At 34.9% G+C, this 21911-nt stretch overlaps 1 protein-coding gene and 1 long non-coding RNA gene across 8 annotated transcripts in view; one reads left to right on the top strand and one right to left on the bottom strand.

Annotated features, from left to right (window-relative positions):
- Nucleotides 1-21272, top strand: part of PAPOLG (poly(A) polymerase gamma) — a 48121-nt gene extending 26849 nt beyond the window's left edge. The window contains exons 9-23 of one of the 3 annotated variants that reach the window (XM_069069057.1): nucleotides 385-523; nucleotides 4635-4707; nucleotides 5045-5165; nucleotides 5510-5594; nucleotides 6104-6157; nucleotides 9382-9501; nucleotides 9731-9840; nucleotides 12683-12804; nucleotides 13494-13669; nucleotides 14208-14314; nucleotides 14397-14620; nucleotides 17346-17411; nucleotides 17670-17726; nucleotides 19827-19921; nucleotides 20011-21272. In XM_069069057.1, coding sequence (XP_068925158.1) covers nucleotides 385-523; nucleotides 4635-4707; nucleotides 5045-5165; nucleotides 5510-5594; nucleotides 6104-6157; nucleotides 9382-9501; nucleotides 9731-9840; nucleotides 12683-12804; nucleotides 13494-13669; nucleotides 14208-14314; nucleotides 14397-14620; nucleotides 17346-17411; nucleotides 17670-17726; nucleotides 19827-19921; nucleotides 20011-20026 — 1565 coding nt within the window. In that variant the 3' untranslated portion in view covers nucleotides 20027-21272. Of the gene's footprint in view, nucleotides 1-384; nucleotides 524-4634; nucleotides 4708-5044; nucleotides 5166-5509; nucleotides 5595-6103; nucleotides 6158-9381; nucleotides 9502-9730; nucleotides 9841-12682; nucleotides 12805-13493; nucleotides 13670-14204; nucleotides 14315-14396; nucleotides 14621-17345; nucleotides 17412-17669; nucleotides 17727-19826 lie in introns of all 3 variants that reach the window. The other 2 variants (XM_069069056.1, XM_069069058.1) reach the window with 2 other exon arrangements.
- The window catches only part of LOC138146895 (uncharacterized), a 107097-nt gene continuing 102499 nt past the window's right edge, over nucleotides 17314-21911 (bottom strand). For 4 of the 5 annotated variants that reach the window (XR_011164630.1, XR_011164633.1, XR_011164631.1 and 1 more), the window contains 2 exons: nucleotides 18813-18899; nucleotides 17314-17385 (listed from right to left, as the gene is read on the bottom strand). This is a non-coding gene — a long non-coding RNA (uncharacterized lncRNA). The remainder of the gene's footprint in view (nucleotides 17386-18812; nucleotides 18900-21911) is intronic. The other variant, XR_011164632.1, reaches the window with a different exon arrangement.

Here is a 21911-nt window from a genome sequence, read left to right as displayed (position 1 = left end):
GGGGGGAATATCATTAGAGCAGAGAAGAAAACTACCAGGAATTGAGATTTTTTTTTATGTGTAAAGAGGTAGTAAGTGGACACCAACACCAAATTTAATTTATTTGAAAATTTTGCTTAGGACCTTCTCTGGCCTGGAAAAAGAAGAGCCAACAGACTTTTCTGAGAATCTAACCATTGTCTATAACATTTTTCTATGGGAAAGCCCATTGAGGGTATCAAACAACCAAACTGCATTGTTCATGATTTAGGGCCTTGCTTTACAGATGGCGATTAGCATTTCCTAAGGATCTCTTTTTTTTTTTTTAATGAAGGGAAAGGTAGTAAAAATTTAAGTTAAGAATAACACGTGAATGTAGCTTAAATAAATATTCATTTATCCTAGGACGTGGGATTTATTCCAACATGCTAGGATTTCTTGGTGGTGTCTCTTGGGCAATGCTGGTTGCAAGAACTTGTCAGTTATATCCAAATGCAGCAGCATCAACTCTAGTCCACAAGTTCTTTTTAGTGTTTTCAAAGTGGTAAGTTATTTATCGCTCTAACTTAAGTTTTCTGAATGTGTATTCTATAAGTTGTTAGTAAATTGGAAGGTTTTTTTGGAGAATTCTCCTATTTTGTATTTCCTCCTAAATTCTAATTACACTAGTGTAAATTTTATCTTCCCATAGTGTGACTACTTGGTATAGCATGTAAAAGTAGAACCCCATTATAATAAATTTTATATTATAGCAAATTTGTTTACTGTATTAAAAACATCTTTATTAGCTTTGAATAACTGTAAGATGTCATTTCTTTTAAAAATTGAGCTACTCTGCTAAAGTCATTCTTTGGTGACTTATCGTGCAATGGAAGTGGCACTGGGTTCTAGACTAATGGAATACAAACCGTGGCAGGTCCTAACAATCTGGTGAAACTTTGAATAATCTACTAAGGCATGGAGTAGTTTTGATCTGCACTAGGAAAAGAGTACAATGCTGTTAAAATTCTCTTTTGAAGTATCATAGTAAAATTTAACAAAATTTTCAAAGTGTTTTGGGAAGGTGTTTGGTATTTTTTAACACAGAAAATGCTTTCAGGCAGTGAAGGACTGTTGGCTGTAAGAAGTTCCCATTTTCACATCTAACTCCAGTGGTAAAGGCAGAGATTAGGAACAGTCACTATCATATCACTTCATTCTTAGCTCAGTAGGTATAGAGAAGGGTTTGGTATGAGAGGCAATTTCAGAAATTCTGAAATGGTATTTTAACACTATATATTAGATCAAGGAAACAAAGATGTGAAAATTTTAAAACTTTATGCCCTTGAAGATAATATAGAAAGACTCAAACTAAACAGAATTATTAATACTCAAATGGATCATATTGATTTGGATGTTCCCCCCAGTTTCAACCCATTTGTGCCTATCCATCTTGGACAAGTCCTATCCTTGTCTTCATATAACTTCACCGAAAAGGATCAACCCAACATGCTGGGGACCTCCTTTGTTTTCTTGTGACATCATGAAGATATCAGATACAATCAGGCTGTCTACCAGCATCCCTCACCATGTAACAAGCCCATCTTTTTTCCATCATATATTCTTGTTCTTCAACATTGCTCATTAGTTATGTGTTGCAGTCTGCTCACACCTACATACACTTTGTCTGTTGTCTTCTGTATTGTTCTGTGTCTCAGCCATACAACAGCTATGGTGGACTATTGGTTTTTAAAAAGATGGGACCATTTTGGGAGACTTTTGGGGACATTAAATGGGCCTTGCAATTTCCTGAAAGCAATCCAGCCTGCTCTCCTTCTCTTGCTTTTTTCTGGACTCAGTTCACTTTCAATTTTAATATCACTCCATGATACACATTGATGAAAAATCTCCATTAGCTGGTTGATATCTAGCTGTGTGTTAAAATCTAGACTATAAACATTCTTCATGTACCTGGTACACAAAAAACTGTGTGTGGATGCTAAAGACAAAGTCTTTTTTCCCCCAGTTTTTATAGTTTTATTAGCTAGGCAAAAAACAAGCCATATGTATAATCATATGGATATGCACTGATTAACAATCGTGCATCAGTTAGTAAGCATCTATTTACTACCTCCTGCTATGTGCCCAGTACTATGCTAAGCATCCTTAGTTGCTTACCAGAAGATAGTGTAGTGCCTGCTTCATGGTAGGCATTTATTATTTATTGAATCAGGTTGAATAAATATATTGAATTTATTCAATACTATAGAGAAATGCAGAGGGAAAAAAGCTCCCATAGTGCTATTTTTTCAGTACTTAACTCCTTTCTCTACATGTAGACTCCGGAAGGTTATTGAATACAATGCAGAATCCCAAGCTTGCTATTTGGTTTACAGACTTAATGTCTTTGACCATCTAGACTGTGCACTATCTACCTGTAGCCAGAGTTAAAGTTAAATCTACCTACTTCCCAGGTTCCAAAGGTGATTTTATATAGCTCATTTATTGATTTATCCCCTCAACAATTATAGACCATCCACCATGTCCAACACATAGTATTAGTTGCTGGAGGAAGTGTAAAAGTATCAAGCCAAAGTCTGAGTGATTGTAGATTCCTCATAGAAGTATCTGCAGGGAAACACAATTTCTTCTCCAAACAAGAGCATGTTGGAGGAATTCTTCCTTCTCTCTCCTATTCCCCTCTCACCTACAGTGAATTTATTTAACATGGACTTTATACCTCCATCATAGTAGAAAACATCTAACTTTCTGTTTTATGTCTTGCCTGATGTTAATGATCAGCGGGTTACTGAACAAGGTTATCTTTGTAAGTTAAACACATTTTTCAAGGAATCTTTTAAATGATTTTGATATATGGACAGGAGACAGCTTATTGGAAGAGAGTCTTTAAGGCAGCATTTTGTTGTATGGAAGCAAACACTTTTTCCTAATCAACAAACAGTGAGCACATTGGGTTCTTCTACTCACTCTGTCTTTGAGTCAGCTGTGTGATAGTTAAGAGATGGTCCACTATGGAACTTTGCTTGGAAAAAACTGTGTACCAAAAAGTCTTTAAAAACTTATGTAGATGAGTCTCATAAACATTTTGTATAGATGGGAAAGTAGGCATATAGAGGCAAATCTTTTTTTCAGTGTCAGTAAGATTCTTTTGGTGTCTTCATCTCATTCAGATACCTTGTAAATAAATACCTTAGTACCTTCAAAGTTGTGTCACTCCTGTGTACACTTGGTCTTTTATCCTAATTCTTTAGTGTCATATTTACTTCTGTATACACATCTAGAATTGATAATAGAAACCAGGTAGTATCTCTGCAGTCCTTAATGGTAAAAAGTTTGCTATAAAAATCTTAGTTGATCCACTACAATTAGATTTGCCATGTTTTTCTATACTTTATAGTAAGGGAGGGATAAAGGGAAGGGCTACAATGGGAAATGTAGGTGATGTGAAAAGATATGAATAAAAAAATTTTTTTAATGTTTTCGGATCTTTTCTACTTTCCTACAGTTTGTTTTTCAATTTTTATCTTTAAATGCCCTCATGATGACTTTAGACAAGTCATCAAGCTTTTTGTCAGCTGTTTTATCTTCTATGGCTCCTGCTGCTATTTATGAGCTGATACTGTTAGTAATCCTCTGTCATCCTTTTTCCCAATGACTTCTAAACTAATATCACCTTTGGCCACTCTCTGGCAAGTAAGTCAAGCGTTTGTTAACTAAGGTATTTTTTTTTATGCTCCTTTGATCTGGTTTACTGTTTGCATCAGTTAAATTTCTTTATAAAACGATTATAATCAATGTTGATGTCATTTCTACTATCCATTGCCCATTTTTCATTGTCAGTAACTTGTTTAATGGGTCCGAATTGAGTTTCAGTTGTATACCATAAGTCTTTCTCTGATTCTGATCTTTGCTCTAACAAAGTCTGGTCTGACTACACTGCTGATTCAGGGATGACATCTACATCAATAACAAGTATGATTAAGCTTGGTGGGAAAAAAAATTTCCATGATGTTCAGCTTGGAAGAATATTATATACATATTTAAGTTACTATCTGTATAGTAAATCATTGTGCTTATATGCTTAAGCAGTTATTGTATTGAGGAACCTAACCCTCTTTCTTAGTACATGGAGCTTGTTGACCCATAGTTTCAATTGATGCTGATGGTGGACATCTTATTCTGGATGGGTTAAACTAATCTGTCACAGACCCTTATAGCTGCCCTTTCCTCTTAACACTAATAAGCCCCTCCCCAAACCTGATAACTTAATGTCAAAATACTTTAGGTAACTGGCATCTATTATATATTCATTGTATTAAAATGAGGTTTCCTCTTCTTTCCCTAGTACTAGGATATGGGGATAGAGATGGGAATGGAAACTCTAGTGCAGCCAATAGTTCTCCAGGTCTATTATTTAGATACTTAATGCAAAACAGTATATATCCCTTGAAGAAGACAATATTTTGAAACAGGAATCCTTCCCTTTAATATTTTTTTTAAACAAATGTTGTATACACAGGCCATTTGTGTTATATGAAAAAAAGTTGTCTCTGATAGAATTAGGTTTCCTTTCTTATAAGATTTGGATCAAAAATGGCAGTTCTGATATTTTCTCAAGTTCCTTAAAAAAAAAGATTTTATCTGCAATTATATAGGGAATGGCCAAATCCAGTGCTTTTGAAACAACCTGAAGACAGCAATCTGAATTTACCTGTTTGGGATCCTAGGGTATGTGAATAATTCGTTACATTATTTCTTTAATTACTCTCCAAGCTGAGATCTATTTGTGATGATTCTGGCCCCGTTTGCCTTTTTGCCTGCCTCTCCTGTCCCTTCCCTTTTGCTCTATTGTTAGATAAGAAGAAATAAACAAAAAACATTCTCTTCATAGCCATTTATTAACTTTATTAATACTTTACCTGTGTTCCTATTTTATGTATTTTAGGTTGGGGGAAAATGAAATGGGAACCACTGAAATAGCTTGCTTCCACAGAGTAGGTACTCAATAAATGGTTGTTAAAGAAATAAAAATAAGACTTGATTCCTTCATTATCCAATTTCATAGGTAAACCCATCTGATAGATATCATCTCATGCCCATAATCACCCCTGCCTATCCACAACAGAATTCTACATATAATGTATCTACTTCAACTCGGACAGTAATGGTAGAAGAATTCAAACAAGGTAAGCACTCTGCTGTCTATGTCCTTTTTTATCTGTGGTCTGCTAACAAGTTTAGGTTAGGCAACCTGATTCTCAAAGCAAAAAGCATTATAATTATTGGTAAGGAAAAATACTTAAGCGGTATTTTGATTTCTTCTTAGTGTTCTATTGAAATTGATACTGTTAATTTTATTCCATTTCCAAAGCATTCTTTTATATTGGAATAACAACAGAGACAGTCTAATATGATTGAAACTTTGTTTTTGTATGTTGAAAAGGAGGCAGCTAGGTTGAAATTTTTGCCCCAAAGTTCAGGGTTTCTAAGAGTTAAATATAACAACAGATTTTTATGTCTTTTAAAACAGGTCTTGCAGTAACAGGTGAAATACTTCAAGGAAAATCAGACTGGTCCAAACTTCTTGAACCACCAAATTTTTTTCAGAAATACAGGTATTTGGGATTGTCTAAATGGGTTAGATGTTTGATAGAAATGTTGTCTGCATTGTATATAACTTTTATAGTTAAATGTTTTTTATAATGTATGGAACTGGCAGATATATGCAAGATATAGATAGATAGATAGATAGATAGATAGATAGATAGATAGATAGATGATATAGTATTTTCATATCTGATGGGTTTTTACAGTCACTTTTTTTTTTTTAAATGAGGTTCCGAAATTTGGTTTTTGGAAGGTAGACCATGATTTCTTTCATAAAATATATGCATTAGGGGTTGTAATCTTTATTGGTGCCACTAGTGCCCCACTTCAGTGAGGACATAACTCCATCTAAGACCATACCTTAATTATGTTGCTATAACTAAAGAAGAGACACAAAGAGTCGTGGTGGTGATGGTGGTGGTGGAACAGAAATGATGTATACATCCTGATTGACTACTCTTTTTTTTCTCACTCCTTGAATCCCCAATGGCCATTTAATATTGAAAATTCTTCATAGACATTATATAGTGTTGACTGCCAGTGCATCCACAGAAGAGAACCATTTAGAATGGTAAGATCACTTTTTTCCTTTTTTTTAAACTTCAAATGTATAATTCAACCACATAGATATAAGAAAATTTCTTGCCTTAACAGCATCCTTAACTTTTTTGCTTTGAGATTGAGTGGCCATATTAGTGGCACTGAATTTAATAACTGGTATTGAGCAAATTTTTCAAACTTGGGGGTAGCTGGGAGTTAATGGTGCATGTACAAGGCAGTTTCCCATCTATTATCCCTATTCTCTGTTCTAAGATTCTTGACCACATGGTCTGCTGTGTACATGTCAAGGCCAGCCCTAGTCAAAATTATAAGTAGACAAAGGTTGTCTTCTGTCCCCAGCCTCCCTTCGCTAGGCAGTGTCATCCTTCTGGTGTTGTCTTTCTGCATATTAATCTTCCACCCATAGTGTATAACTTTAGATTGATGTATTCTTCCCCAGATTTTCACCTAAGCCTTATTTCTAATTATGATATAAAAGGCTTACCATTTTTAAAATGAAATTCAATTATCCATAATTAGGTACATTGTTATTTTGAGGTAGGTCTTTACTGGCACCCCTGAAATCATACCCTTACCCCTTGCTTCTGTGGCCTGCCCTATCCCATCTGTCATCTGAATCAAGTTAGGTCACCAAGTGGGTCAAAGAACATAGTCCATGGTCCATGCTACTATCTAATATTTAAAGTTAAGGTTACCAAACTCCCTTTCAAGTGGCAATCTGAGTTGTCATGTACACAACCAGGCTGCTAGAGTATCTTTTTGTTGCTTATGATTACATTTCAGTTTCACCAATTAATTTGAGGCTTAGAGGAGTGAGCCCATACCTATCTTAAACTTTACCTGCTCCATGAAGCCTTTTTTCATAATTCCAGTTAGTATTGCTTTCTCCACTTCCTGTATGCCCATACCATTTATTGTCTGTACCATGCATTTTGTCATTTGATTATATTCAATTTAGCACTTAGTTATATATAGTACTTCCACTAAAGTCCTTCCTACTCATCATGGCATGGAGGGGACCCTGGGTTCTCGAAGGCTATGCCAGTGGAGCACAAGTTCTAGCAGGTCCTGCCAAGCTGGCTTCGAGTACAGGCCCGGCAATGGAGTGGATGTCTGCCTTCCGAGGGAGAGGCTCATCATCAAAGGCTTGGCCACCAGGTGATTATTTTTTTGGCCATAGCAGCTCACAAAGACCATCTGCTAAGGTGTAAAGGGGTTGTGATCTATATTGGTTTACCCCTATCAGCACAGTCATGGGTCCTTGAACTAATGAAGCATATACAGTAATGCTTCATCATCAGGGAATAAGATAGTCAACATAAGTGTATTTCCTGGGAAACTAAAGTTTAGCTTTTGTTTTAATTGCTAACTACTTTTTTAAATTGAAGTCTTTCTAAAATATGTTGAGTTTCTCTAAACAAGTAAGTTTAACCTTTTAAGATGACTGAAGTTTATTGTGAATATAATTATTCTATTGTTTTTAATCCAGCAATGTCCCTAGGTGGTGTATTGAGGATTATTTTTCCTGAAAATAATAGAACTAATGTTTTAAGTATCTTTAGTTCTTTTGGACCCTTCCCTCTGTTGTCATTTCTTGCTGCTTGTCAGTGTGCCACAGTTGCTTCTTATAATCTGAATCAAATACCTTACTGTATACATAAATACATTGGCTTTGGAACCACTCTTTGAAGGTCTGAGACCTTTTAAAATTCATGACAAAAAATATCTGGTAAAAGAGGGTAAAGGGGAAGTAGCTCGAAAGGAATATTGTTTTATAAAAATCTTGTCTTTACAACCAGATTATAGGCTCTTAGAAAGGAAGAACTAGCTTATTTTATATTACCTATGACTAGTAATGTCACACCCATTGTAGATGGTCAGTAAACAAATATCTTTTAAATTGAGTAAGCCTCATTCTTTGCCATACTGGTGCATTTGGAAGGCATTTTATAGCTCAGTGGAAAGAAGGATTGTGGAGTCATAACTTGGGTTCAGAGCCCGCTTCTGATGCTTATATCTCTGTGAGTGTGGGCAAATCCTTCAACTTTCTCATCTATTAAATGAGGGATTTGGACTAGATGGTCTCTAAATCTATGATCCTGTGGAAACTGAACATTTTAAATGGGGACTCAGTATTAAAAGGAATCTTGAAGGTTTAGGCAGAATGAAAAATAATTTACTAGTTTGAAACTTGAGAGATATTCTTATTCTTCTTTATTACCTTTACTCCCTATATCAAATCAGGTACTATATCAAATCAGTTCTTTTTATTCTACATACATGAGATTTATTCCATCAGTCCCCTTTATTCATTAAGTATTGCCACCACCCAAGTTCAGAACCATCTCTCTTAATTACTATCATGATAGCCTCCCCATTGGTCTATCTGACTCTACTTTTCCCCCTATCCAGTCTATTCTTCATACAAATGCCGAAGTTGTCATCCTAAGACACAGGTCTTATCAGGCTACCCATCTGCTCAGCCAGTTTCAGTGGCTTTCTCTTGCCACTAGGATAAAATATAAAGCCTGCTGTTTGGTAATGTCTATACTCTGGCTCCTTTTCATGTGCTCTATGTCCCTTGCAGATTGGATTTTTTTCCAAAGTTGAATGCCAGTCTCCTCCCACTTTATATGTCACATCCCTCATGCCTAGAACATACTATCCCTCTTCACCTTTCAGAAGTCTATCTCCATTCCAGGCTTAGTTCAGGTACCACCTTCTCTGGCACTTTAGCTATCTTCATTGCCCCTATCACTTCCTACTTGTTGTTATACTTATCTTCATACATGATATTCCCCCAATATACAGTGTTCAATAAAAACTCTTTCTTCCTTGGATTTCCAACATCTAGCACACACTGGCTTGTATTTCGTAGATATGTAATAAATTTTGGTGAATTAGAATGGTATAACATGAACATAGCCAAAGTATGGAAATTTTAAATTATTAATGGTATACACTTCTGTAATTAAAAATGGACAAGAAATTTAAAATACTTTTTCCTTACAAACAAGTTGCTTTATCTATGCCTAGTACATACATGGCTTAGTTTGGAGTTAGGGTTAGAGGTAAGAAGTTTTGAAGGTGATCACATTTTAAGGCCAGTTGCCTTAGCCCACAGCTAATGTGCATTTTTGAACACTTGGGGGTATTATTGCTGTGGCTGATCTGCAAGCTGCCAGATTTAATGCTGGCATAAAACCACAAAAACTATTCCATTTTTCCTTTCAGGGTTGGCTTAGTTGAATCTAAAATCCGTGTACTTGTTGGAAATTTGGAGCGGAATGAATTTATTACTCTTGCCCATGTCAATCCTCAGTCATTCCCCGGGAACAAGGAACATTATAAAGAGTGAGTTTAAAATATTTACTTGAAACCAGTGCTACTTGACATTTTAGTGTTTAGGAATGTTCATCATCAGTTTATAATGATGGACTTTATAAAGTTCTATACTTAGGCTTATCAGAGGGACTTTCAGACTAAAAGTTTGGAAATCCTTTTTGTTAAGTATCTAGTTTTCATTGTTAAATGTAGGGGAATGTCCTAAAATTTATTTTTTTTTTATTTCTACTTTTAAAAGGGGTGACTATGTATCAATGTGGTTCCTTGGAATAATTTTCCGGCGAGTTGAAAATGCAGAAAGTGTTAACATAGATTTAACATATGACATTCAGTCTTTTACTGATACAGGTAAGTCTCAGTGACTTTTTTTTTTCCTAATTTGGGCCCAGTTTCATGGATAAAAAAGGCTTATGAGGTGTGTGGTGTAGCCTCATTATGACCTTTTGGCCACCTGGCTGAGTTATTTATCATCTGTGAGAAGAGCTAAATAACATCACTGAAACAGTTTTTAAAAGTATTACTCTAATGGTATCGTGTAAAGTGATTTCTAAATGTTTTGTTTTTTCTATAGTGAGACTTCCATTTTTTGAACTCTTGCCACAGCTCTTTGTTTGAAACCATTCTATAGTTATGTAGATATCTATAATGGCCTCATACAAATTAAGGAGGTATACTGTCAGTAGTGCATACTTAGGAAAACAACTGCTCTTACAGTGCCACAACTGTATAGAAGTTATTCTTAGTAACAAATACTGTGAAATTTTGTAGTGATGTCTGAAATGTCAAGAAGATTGAAGGATAGAATTTGAATTCCAAATACTATAGGTAAGATGGGAACCTATTATAAGAGGGTCTTGAAAGCCAGGGAGAAACATTTTATGCTTGTTGCAATAAGTAATAAACTTTTGTAGAGTCTTGAATGTTCTGGAATCAGAGGTTAAAGTAAATGGGGAAGAGTAGTGTGGAGAAGACATAAGCAAGAGCAGAAAGGTCTAAAATACCTCCTTTAAGAACCTATACTTACTGCCAGATAACTCTGTAGCATGACAAAAAGATCTGGAGTGCTGGACTTGGGAAGCTTGAGGTTCTAATCCTACCCCTGATAAGTAATAGCTATATGTCCATGGGCAAGTTGCTTAACCTCTCTGAGCTTCAGTTTTTTCATCTATAGAAAGAAAACCGTAATAACCCCTACTTTACAGGGCTATTACAAGGACCAAAGGAGATATGTAAAGCAATGTGTGAGTGCTATTTAAATGTGCACTGCTGTTGCAAAGCACAGAGATCCCAAGTTTTTTCAATAGAAACATTGATGAAGTCAGTGAGAATACTGGTATTTACCAAACTGTACTATTCGTGAGAATTGTGAGACATATTAAGTCAGAGGTTTATCTCAGTTTCAGCTCCAGGGTTACATATGTCACTGATATCATTTCATCAGTCTCATGAAAGAGCCAAGTAGTCTCAAGTGTTGCCCAGAACCTAACCACATAACCATAAATTTCAGGTGGTTAAGCTTTTGTGTGTGTTTGTACTACTTAATTTAGAACATTTTTTTTTTTGCCTAAAATATTAAGGGGGGAACCAAATCTCAAAGTCAGACATGGCATATTTGACTTATAAGCCATAGATATAGCTTCTAGTTTCCAAAATTTGGCTAAAGAAAATGAATATCATAACCTTTTCCCCACCAGAAATCTATTTTTTTACCTTGGCTTCTCTTAATCCTTAGGACACTTATCCAGTAAGAAATGAGGAGAGGGACCAATGTCACCTGTGTGCTAAATTGTACCCAGATCCCACACATAGGCCACAAAGGACAGATTCAGGAAGAATTGAGAGTAGGCTATTATAATGAGGCACTTCATAGGTCAGGACACGTAAAAGGGGGAATACAGGGTGGAAGATATTGGGAACCCAGATGAGTGGCTTGTGCAGCAGAGCATTTTGGATTTAGTAAATGCCTATAACTTCATTTCATATTGATTAATAAAAGCAAGCTTTATGGGGGTGGCTAGGTGGCACAGTGAATAGAGCACTGGCCCTGGAGTCAGGAGGACCTGAGTTCAAATCCAGCCTCAGACACTTAACACAGAACTAGTCAGATGACCTTGGGCAAGTCACTTAACCCCAATTGCCCTACCTTCCCCCCCCCCCAAAAAAAAAGCAAGCTTTGTTGAATTTAATCTTGACTGGTCTGGTTCTTTTAAATGTTTTATTAATACTTTTTAGTTTGTATGTAATTTTCCAAAAATCTCACCTTGAACCCTTTTATAACAAAGAGAAAGAAAAATAATAAAAATGAAACAAACCTGGCCATCAGTTCCAAATGGCATCATTAGTGACAGTTTGCATCAGTAGTTCACTGCCTGTAGAGAAGTCCTCTGGAACCAAGATTAGATGTTATATATAATTTGCATTCTGGTGTCTTTTAACATTTTCCTTTACATTATCTTCATCATTTATGTTCCATTCTCTGCTTTCTCTCCTCTGTGTCAGTTAATACAAATTTTCCCACATTCCTTTGATTGTCTCATTCTTCATTTCTTATGGCACAGTCACATTTTACCACAACACCCTTCTTTCAGCCATTCTCATGTAATCAATGCCCCATCTAAAGAGTAGTGATGTGGATGTTTTGAGAATTTATGGGACTTCCTGTCGCTGACCTTGTGGGGACACATCCTACTCAGTAGTGGGATGCGTTATGAACAATTCAGTACTCTTTTGATTATGGTTACAAATTGGTTTCCACAAGAATTGGACCAATTTGTAATTCTGCCAACAATATAGTATTGTGCCTAATTTCTCACAGCACCTGCAACATTTCTTATTTTCACCTTTTATCTTCTCTTCTTCCAATTTGATATGTGTGAAACTAAGCTTCATTTGTTTTAATTTGCCTTTTATTCATTCCATCTGACTAGATGTTGGGGGATGGATTAGTCCTATTTATGTCAATTCTATGTATGTTGAACAGACATATGATTAGATGTTTCCAAAGATATTTCTGGTCTGGTCATGTTTGAATCAGTCATATGTTGTGCTCTTAATGGCAACATCATAATGAAAATGTTTTAGGATATTAGTCTCATATTGTGCCTGTATGTAATGCTAGTTTGTTTTATTAAGAAAAGAGCTGTTAAAATTTAAAAGTTAGATTCCCACATAATGAGATGCTGTCTTACAGTATATAGGCAAGCAAACAACATAAACATGCTAAAAGAAGGAATGAAGATTGAAGCAACTCATGTAAAGAAAAAGCAACTTCATCATTATCTTCCTGCAGAAATTTTGCAAAAAAAAAAAAAGGTAAGTGTGTAACTTAGTTCTTAGTTGACTTTACTGATTCCTAATTTTTCACCCTAATAAGAGGAGATATTGCTTCAAATGGAGTAAAATCCAAGACAAAAGATAATTGCAGATTATCTGTGTTTACGTTTTGGAATAGACCTGTGTAGATTTACTATTTTTTTTTTTTTAAGCAATTGGGGTTAAGTAGCTTGCTCAAGGTTACACGGCCAGTTATTTCTGAGTGTGGTGCTAAGTATCTGAGCCCGGATTCGATCCCCAGGTCATCCCGACACTGGGGCCGGTGCTCTTACTCACTGAACCACCTGGCCGCCCCTAAGCAATTGGGGTTAAGTAACTTGCTCAAGGTTACATGGCCAGGTGTTTCTGGGTGGGTGCTAAGTGTCTGACCCCGAATTTGATCCCCAGGTCATCTGGACACTGGAGCTGGTGCTCTTACTCACTGTTCTACCTGGCCGCCCCTAGATTTACCTTCTTAATTGGGTTGATATTTAGTATGCATTCCTTGAGTATTCTCAGCATAGGCATTTATGTGAACAAAGTCATCCGCAGATTTAAATTTTGCCTTTGTTCATCCACAAAAGGATGATCTGCTTGCAGATAATTGAGTTGACCATGTTATTTACATCTCCATTGTTGGCTTTTGTTTGTGAATTAATTTTTAATCCTGTGAACTTTTTCTTTCTCAGCAAAGCCTCCAAGATATCAATAGAAGTGCTAGTGGACTTCAGTCAAAGAGATCATCCCTGGATGGAAATTGCTTGGATAGTTCCAGAGACACTGATAATGGAACACCTTTTAATTCGCCTGTGTTATTAAATAAGCATTCCAAGCCTGAGAGTCCTCCTGTGATAGAAATGGAAAGGTCTGTGTTGTTAATTTAATCTTTTATTAAATAGCTTTTGTAGAATACATTTTGACCTAAAATATGAAATCTTTTTTTTAACACCTTTTTCTTTTGTACCTAAGTGCCATTTAAAAAAAAAGTTAGCATAAATGTTTAGCCTTCTTAGATTGCTAGGCAGTGTCATTAACATATGGTGTTTTCCAAACATAGACTACACTTGAGTCTTCAGATTTGGGGGATGACAAGTGAGAAATGCTCAACCAGAAAACAATTATAAAGGACTCTTAGTTATAGTCTTTTAGTGAAAGTTTTGAAGTACTCATTTGATATTTCTCTGTAATGAATAAGAATGAAGGTATATTAATGGAGAATTGTGAAAAGTCGTAAAATAGGAATGAATAAATTTCTTTTTTGCGTTTGAGGTTCTAAAAATCTCATTGACTCCCCATCTTCCATAAGCCCCTAAGTTTAATATGGAATTTTTTTTTGTAGTAAGTGTTGGCTTATTTTAGATTGATAGAAAATTTATATATTTTTTTTTTCTTTTTAACAGCAGCTGTGCTGAACCTGATGAAACAGCACCTGCCACCATTGCAGAAAAGCCTTTGGATGTTGTTCGTTCACCTCCAATTCAAGGATTATCTATCCCAGTTATTGGTTCAAGTATGTATCAAGACTTTTTGCTACTATTGATTCCATTGTTTGTTAGACTTTGTTTAGACTTAAAAGAATTCCTCTTTTGCAGAAATTGATTCAACAATAAAAGTCATATCACCTCCAGCTATCTGTACCATTCCTACTGTAGTAGGAAGAAATGTCATTCCTCGTATAATAACATCTCATAATCTAGTCCAAGGGCAGCAACACCAAAATGGAATGTTAAGTGTAACATCTAAGAGTGCTATATCCAAGAGATCTCATTCACCTTCTTTAGATGGATCTCCTAAAAGGTTAAAAGACATAGAAAAGGTATGGGCATTCTCTATAGTTTTTTGGTTCAATTAATGCTACTAGAAATTACTTACCACATTCCTCATAGACAATTCTCAGTTCTCTTGAGTAATCTAAACGCCTACTTTTTCTCTTCTGTGTGTTTAGTTTATTTTTATAAGCATTTATTAACTCTCCTTTTTACTATACTCCTCACCCACATTGGACTTATAAGAAAGAAGAAAAGAAAATCTTTATGATAAATATGCAGAGCCAAGCAAAACAAATTCCCACATTGGCTATGTCCAAAAATGTATGTCTTATTCTGCATTTTAAGTCTGTCACCTCTCTGGCAGGAAGTGGGCAACATGTTTCATCTTCAGGCATTTGGACTCATAGTTTATCATTGCACCAATCAGTTTTTGAAGTATTTCCAAGTTCTTTTTCTTTATAATGTTGTTGTATAAATTGTTCTAATTCTATTCACTTCACTCTGCATCATTTTGTTTAGGCCCTCCTACTTTCCTGTAGAATTGTCCATTTCATAATTTCTTATGGCACAATAATCCATTACATTCATATACCGTAATTTGTTTAGCCATTCCCCAATAGATGGGTACCCTCTTAGTTCACAATTTGAGGCTACTATGAATATTGTTGTATATATGGTTCCTTTTCCTCTGTGATCTTTGGAGTATAGGCCTAATGGTAGTATAGCTGGATGAAAACTAATTTGGGAGCATAGTTCCAAATTGCCTTTCACATTGGTAGGACCAATTTAGATCTCTACAAGCAGAGCATTTAATGTGCCTATATTCCCATAGCCCCTCCAACAGTGGTTCTTTCTCTCTCATTTTTTCATGTGATTGTTGATAGCTTAGACTTCTTCTTTGAAAACTATCTTTGCAAAGTTTTTGACAATTTATCTATTGGGCAGTGACTCGTGGAGTCTTATAAATGTATTAGTTCCTGGATTTACAACTTTTGACAGAGAAACTTGCTGCAAAGATTTTTTTCCTCATTTGCCTAGCTCCATTCTAATGTTGTCTGCATTAGGTCTGTTTGTGCAAAACCTTTAAATTTTTATGTAATTAAGTTGGCCATTTTATTTTCTGTGATCTTCTGTATCCCTTGTTTAGTCATGAACTCTTCTGTATATGTAGATCTAAAAGGTTAATTGGAATTCATCTTGGTATAGATACACATCTCTTGAGAGAATATACTAATATATGTTGGTTAATATCTATTTTCTGCCAAGCTATTGTCCAGTTTTCTCTTGGGTTTATCAAAGAGTATGGCACTGTTAATTTACTGCTGTATAATATACAACCTTTCTATCCTTTAATTAGTACCAAATCATTTTGATGATTATTGCTTTGTAGTACAGTTTGAGATTTGATGCTGATAAGACTTCTTCCTACTTTTTTTATCATTTCCCTTGAGATCTTGACCTTTTGTTCCTCCAAACTTTGGTAGTTTGATTGGTTTGGTATTAAATAGGTAAATTAATTTAGGCATGGCATTTTTAGCTATAATATCATTTTATTATATTGGTCATATCATATATGACCTTAATTCTTTTTAACAGAAAATATTTTTGTTACATTGTTTAAATTCTCATTCAAGTTTCCATTCGTCTGATTTCTTAAAAGCAAATTAAATATTTCCAGCCATATTTCTGCACTTCAGAATTAAACATGTTAGTGCCTGCTGTGGGTAAAGCACTCTGTTAGGCACTGGGAAGAGAAAAAGTTTAAAAGGGGCCCAATTCCCACCCTTCTAGAATTTATATTCTCAGTATGAATATTTCTTCCCCTGCCCTTTAAGTATTCTTATTATAATAGCTGCTGCCAAAAAAAAGTCATCACCTCTTTTCCAACATTTTGCTTTAAAACACTCTCTGTATTTAGCTCTTCTAGTTCTTGGATTAAAGACATTTTAGTCCATTGCTGGGCAGACCTGACACAGCTTGAGTCTCCTCTTCTGCCTCCCTCACCCCACGCTATTGTGTACACAGTTAAATATTCCAGAATAGGATATCAGTAGAGGAATTCACTCTTATTAGGGTGAATAAATCAGGGATCAGCAAACTGCAATTGGCTTTTTAAAATGTAAAACTGATTCTTTGCTCATGGGCTCTACAAAAACAGGCAACAGGCTATATATATAGACTGTGCAAACTATAGTTTGCCATGCCCTGATCTAGATGAACAATGGAAGAGACTAGGGGAAAAAAAAAAACCTGGACATGTTTTAAACTATGGAAGATTCATGTCAATAACTTATATCCTAAGCACCCATATCGTTGATAGGTCTTAGAAGCTAAATGATTAGGGCAAGTTTACCTATATAGAAGCTGTGATTGTGAATTTTGAATGAAAATACCCCTTATATTTATCTGCTTAGGTTATAGTGTTGCTCTCCTGTATGTCCAGTAGGTGGTGGTAAATTCATGAGTTAGTTTTTTTGGAAGGCTTTAGTAGCAGGCTTTTGAGTAAATCAGAATGATCCCTCATATAGTAGAAATTAAGTGACATATAAAGAAAAATATGTTGAATTCTACCCATCCACCACTTTTACTCCACTTTTAGTTTGTTGATTGTTTTGTTTTATATATATATGTATATATATATATATATATATATATATATATATATATATATTTGTTATTCCCCAAATTATAAAGATTAAATGTTTATGTGACTAAATAAATGTAAATTAAAACTAAATGATTTTAATACTTATTCAATCCTTATTCTCATAGTTTATTGGACTTGACTCTGCTTTCAGAGAATCTTGTGCACCTAAAGATGGGAAAAGAAAACCAATGGTAAATATGTAATGTTCATCTTAAGTATTTTGTTTTAAAGAACTACATCATAATGTACATAATAATACGTAGGAAAAAGTACTTTTTGCAAAGCAAGACAAAATCCATCCTGTGTGGCTGTGACTGTGTGTGTGTGTGTGTGTGTGTGTGTGTGTGTGTTAAATACAATTGTTTTTCTATAAGAGCTGAGTCATTTATGATCACAAGTTGTTTTATAGTAAAAGAAAAGGCCTCATTTGCCTGCTTTTGACCTTTCAGGATAGTCTCAGAGGAAAGTCTATGCCTATTCCAACTATTGACACATCTAGACTACAGGTAATGAGTAGTTTACAGGTAAAATTCTGTAGCTACACTCTCAATTAAACAAGTATTTGAATGCATATTATTTCTGCTAAGTGCTGTGGGGAAATAAAGTATAATATGTTTTTTGTAAGTTCCTTGAAAGCAAGGGCCATCACTTAACTACAGAGGTGAAATAAATACATGAAACCAAACAAATATTAAACTACATGTTAATTAACTTTTTAAATACTCTAGGAGTTCAAAGAAAAAATAACATTATGGGATAGGGAAATTTGTGTTCATAGAGGACATATAGTCATTTTTTTCCTTTTCTGTCTTAGTTTTTAGAAACAAATGGGGTTTCAGCACAGAAATATTATACCATGGCAGTATAAGATCATTGTCCTGTATCACAATTCCTTACTATCAAAACATAATATTTGGTAATTTTGCAGTACATTATTTACAGTGTACTGTTATTAGGAGAACAAATGGTATTCATAGTATATTTTCCACATAAACCTTGACTCTCCAATATTGAACAAATAATTACATTCTAGGAAAATTGAATATTTAAATAGTAGCTTCATTGTGGAGATCAGTAAATATAAAAATCAAAGGTAATAAAATCTGAATTAATATTTCAAGATTAAATGGAATTTCCTCAAATAATAAACCAGAATTTCTTGGCAGATGAATCAAAAAGCAGGTTTATTTAAATTATGAAGATGTCATCTGTGGAAGTTTATAGTGAGCAGAATGCTTAACACCTGCTGGCATAAGAATTGTTGCACCTTCTACATGAAACATTTTCTAAGTCTTCTAAAGGCTCTCCACAGTCAAGGACAAGCCCAGCTAAGGTTGCTCTTAGCTGTTCTTTCAGGGTATGCCACCCTGCAATCTAGCAGCCTCCTGGATAAAACTTGTAGAAAAAGTGATTTTCTTTCTCCAAGCCTAAGATGGGATGTTTGGAAAATTAGTACAGTATTTGGTAGGTAGAGAACAAGTATGATTAATCTACATTGTAAACTCCCTGCGAGCAAGAACTCATTTTTATATCTCCCTACATTTCAAATAGCTCAGTAAATGGAATGTCAGCCTGAAGTCAGGAAGACTTACCTTCCTGAGTTCAAATCTAGCCTCAGACACTTGCTAGCTGTGAGACCTTGGGCAAGTCACTTAACCCTGTTTGCCTTGGTTCCTCGTCTGTAAAAAGAGCCAGAGAAGGAAATGACAAACCATTCTGTTATCTCTGCCAAGAAAACCCCAAATGTCATCATGAAAAGTCAGATATGATTGAAACAACTGGACCATAACACATTGCAACTAGTAGACCCTTAATAAAAGTTTGAGTAAATGGAAGAAAATGATAGAGGTGGAAAAGGCTTTCTGAGTTCCACAGCACATAAGAGAATTAAAGTAGATAGTACATTTCACTTTTGGTAAGAAACTAAGGCTGTATCTATCACACAGTTGTGTTTCATTCCATAGTGTTCCCCATATCCCATGCAACAGTGTTTTTGTGATTTTACAAAGTATGACCATACAATACAAGTCTCCTTGGGAGTTTAGATTCTTATAAATGATTTTCCAACAATCCGAGTTTAATATCAGGTGCCAAATTTCCCTGCTGCTAGAGTTTTTGCCTTTTCCAAGGCAGTAACCAATTTTGTTCTTGGGTGACCTATATCCCTCCCAGCTTTCCTGCATGATATATATATAACAGCATTGTTGGACTTAAAGAAGAACTAAGTCTCCCTGCCCTTCATTAGGAGAACTACTTTCCCCTCTCTAAGGAAAGAGAGTAAAGGAAAGAATTAAGATTAATTGATTAGAATTTCCCTCTTTGTTTGGTGCTCTCTTCTTTCCCTACTTCTCTCCTTACTTCCTTCTCCCTCCCCCACCCCCTAGAAATGTGGAACTCCTTAAATACTTGAACTAAAAATCGGAGTGAGAAGCTACTTATGGATACTAGAAGGTACTTAATACACTAAGGGCATTTAGCTGTATTAAACTAGGAACTATAAGATTTGTGGCAGGGTGGGGACTAGAGTTGTCATTTTTACTTGGTATCTTAGTGCTCAGGTCTTTAAAGTCTATGTTCACTTTTCCTGATTTTTTTTTTTCTTATAGAGACTACCCAGTAAAGAACTACCAGATTCGTCATCTCCTGTTCCAACAAATAACATCCGAGTCATTAAAAATTCCATCCGACTGACCCTTAACCGGTAAAGGCAATGTGCCTCATCACATAAAAGAAAATATGCAATGGTTTAGTTGCTCACAAGCAGCTACTCTTTTTTTTTTTTTATTGCAGTTGCTGTCCTACGTAAAATACGGTGAGAGTTAATAGTCATCATCCTGGAAACCCTGATCTGGTTTTGAATTTTTGTCTTCACTTTGACCTGCAGATGGTATAGGATATTCCTGTTACTATGTGTAACTTTTCCAGAATCACCTGCTGTCAGACTGTCTACTATATTATGGCTTTAAGTTTAGGGGTTTTATTGCCTTAACTTTAGATGCTTGCTTCCTCTGTTATGGGGACCCATCCTTTCCCTTGTGGACTACCATAGAACAGTCCTGATTTTTTCCCTTTCCTCAAGTCTTGTGCTATAATCATTGTCTGGAACTGAAAAGTTAAAAACAAAAAAAAAAATTGTCCTATAATTGTAATCTACTAAATGTCAGCATATTTACTTTAGTCATTGAAGCCCTGTTGTGAAATGTCAGATACATGAATGTGAGGTATCATTTCTGCTTTCTCAATTTGTGTAGATATACCTGTCTGTTCTATCTATTGTTGATTTAAATTATTTTTCCCACAGGTTGGCACATAGAATATTTAAACTAATTTTTGTGTGCATTTCTGTCAAAATGGTGCTTGGTTACTAGAGAGTATTAGTCTAGTGATTAAATACAAGCACCATGTATCCTTTCTAACTTGCCTCCCATGGAGGTCTGTGAAATGCATCTTTATTAAAAATCAAAAGGTAACCAGGATACTGAAAGTCAGTGTATGAATGGTAAAAAATTGTTATATACCATATCTCATGTCATCCTTGTTAGTTAACTCATGTTTTTGCAAAGCTTTTATAGAGCAACAGAATTTATTCCGGTACCAGTGAAAATACCATAATATGAGAGAACTGTACATCTTTGTGGTGTGGAATTAACTGGGCATGACAATTCTACACCATCATTTTGCACCACAACCTTAGAAAGTTTTTCCACTGACAGGCATGCAGAAACAAGAGGTAGGTTTTATTGAAATCTAAAGGGTATTTTTGAATGACCATTATAACTGACCATTAATTGGCTCAGGGCCTTTGTAATCTTCATTTAACAAACTACATATGTTGTCTTTTTTTTACACTGCTTTTTTCAATGCATTTCTTAGTAATTTTTTTAAGTTTCATGAAAGCATGCAGTTTATTAAAAAAAAACCATAACCATGTAATTCCTCTTGTAATATGTTTGATTCAATGTTTTGTAAATGAAGTCGTATGTATTTTCAGAGTATTTTTGTATGTACTGTAAGATACCATCTTTTCAAAGAGAAAACTTTAAAACCCTTAATGTCTCGCTTTAATTTTTTACATGAATTATGCTAAAAAAAAAAATCTTATCTTTAGGATTGGAAGAAGCACATTTAAAAGTAGTGTACATTATGTCACTTACCTTGTTTATATCTCTATATATACATATATCTATATACACATATAGATATTTAGATATGTATATCCATATATTTCTATGCACATATATTAGCATTGTCAGCTGTCTCCTTAGTAAGCCTTCGAGTCAAGTAGACATAAAGCAAGTTGGCACATTCACCTTTCCAAATTTCAATTCAAACGGGAAAAAAAATTATTTGGGTTGTTATGTGTATTTTATTGAACAAAAATCGTGGGTATATATGTAGTAGATTAGTAACTAATATTTTTTTTTGCAATCTTTGGCCATTAAGTTGAAGGACTTTGACCATTCAGTTAAGTACTCAGCTATAATTCCAGACCTATTACATTGTAATGTTTTTTGTTTCCTAATGGATTTTTCTCCTCTTATATTCATCGTCTGGGAGATGAAAATTTATAATGCCTAATTTGTGAAAAAGGAAATACCAAAGCTTTCCAAGAGAAAAAACAAAAGGAGGAAGAAAATTGATTATTATCCTTCATTATTTTAAATAGGAATAACCCAATTAGTATTTTCCTT

The sequence above is a fragment of the Petaurus breviceps genome, unplaced genomic scaffold, assembly GCF_028583685.1.
Source record: "Petaurus breviceps papuanus isolate PSGF00001 unplaced genomic scaffold, PetGlider_PUasm1.0 90775, whole genome shotgun sequence".
Taxonomy (NCBI): domain Eukaryota; kingdom Metazoa; phylum Chordata; class Mammalia; order Diprotodontia; family Petauridae; genus Petaurus; species Petaurus breviceps.
The sequence above is the reverse complement of the archived record's forward strand: the minus strand, read 5'-3'. Positions and strand labels throughout refer to the sequence as shown.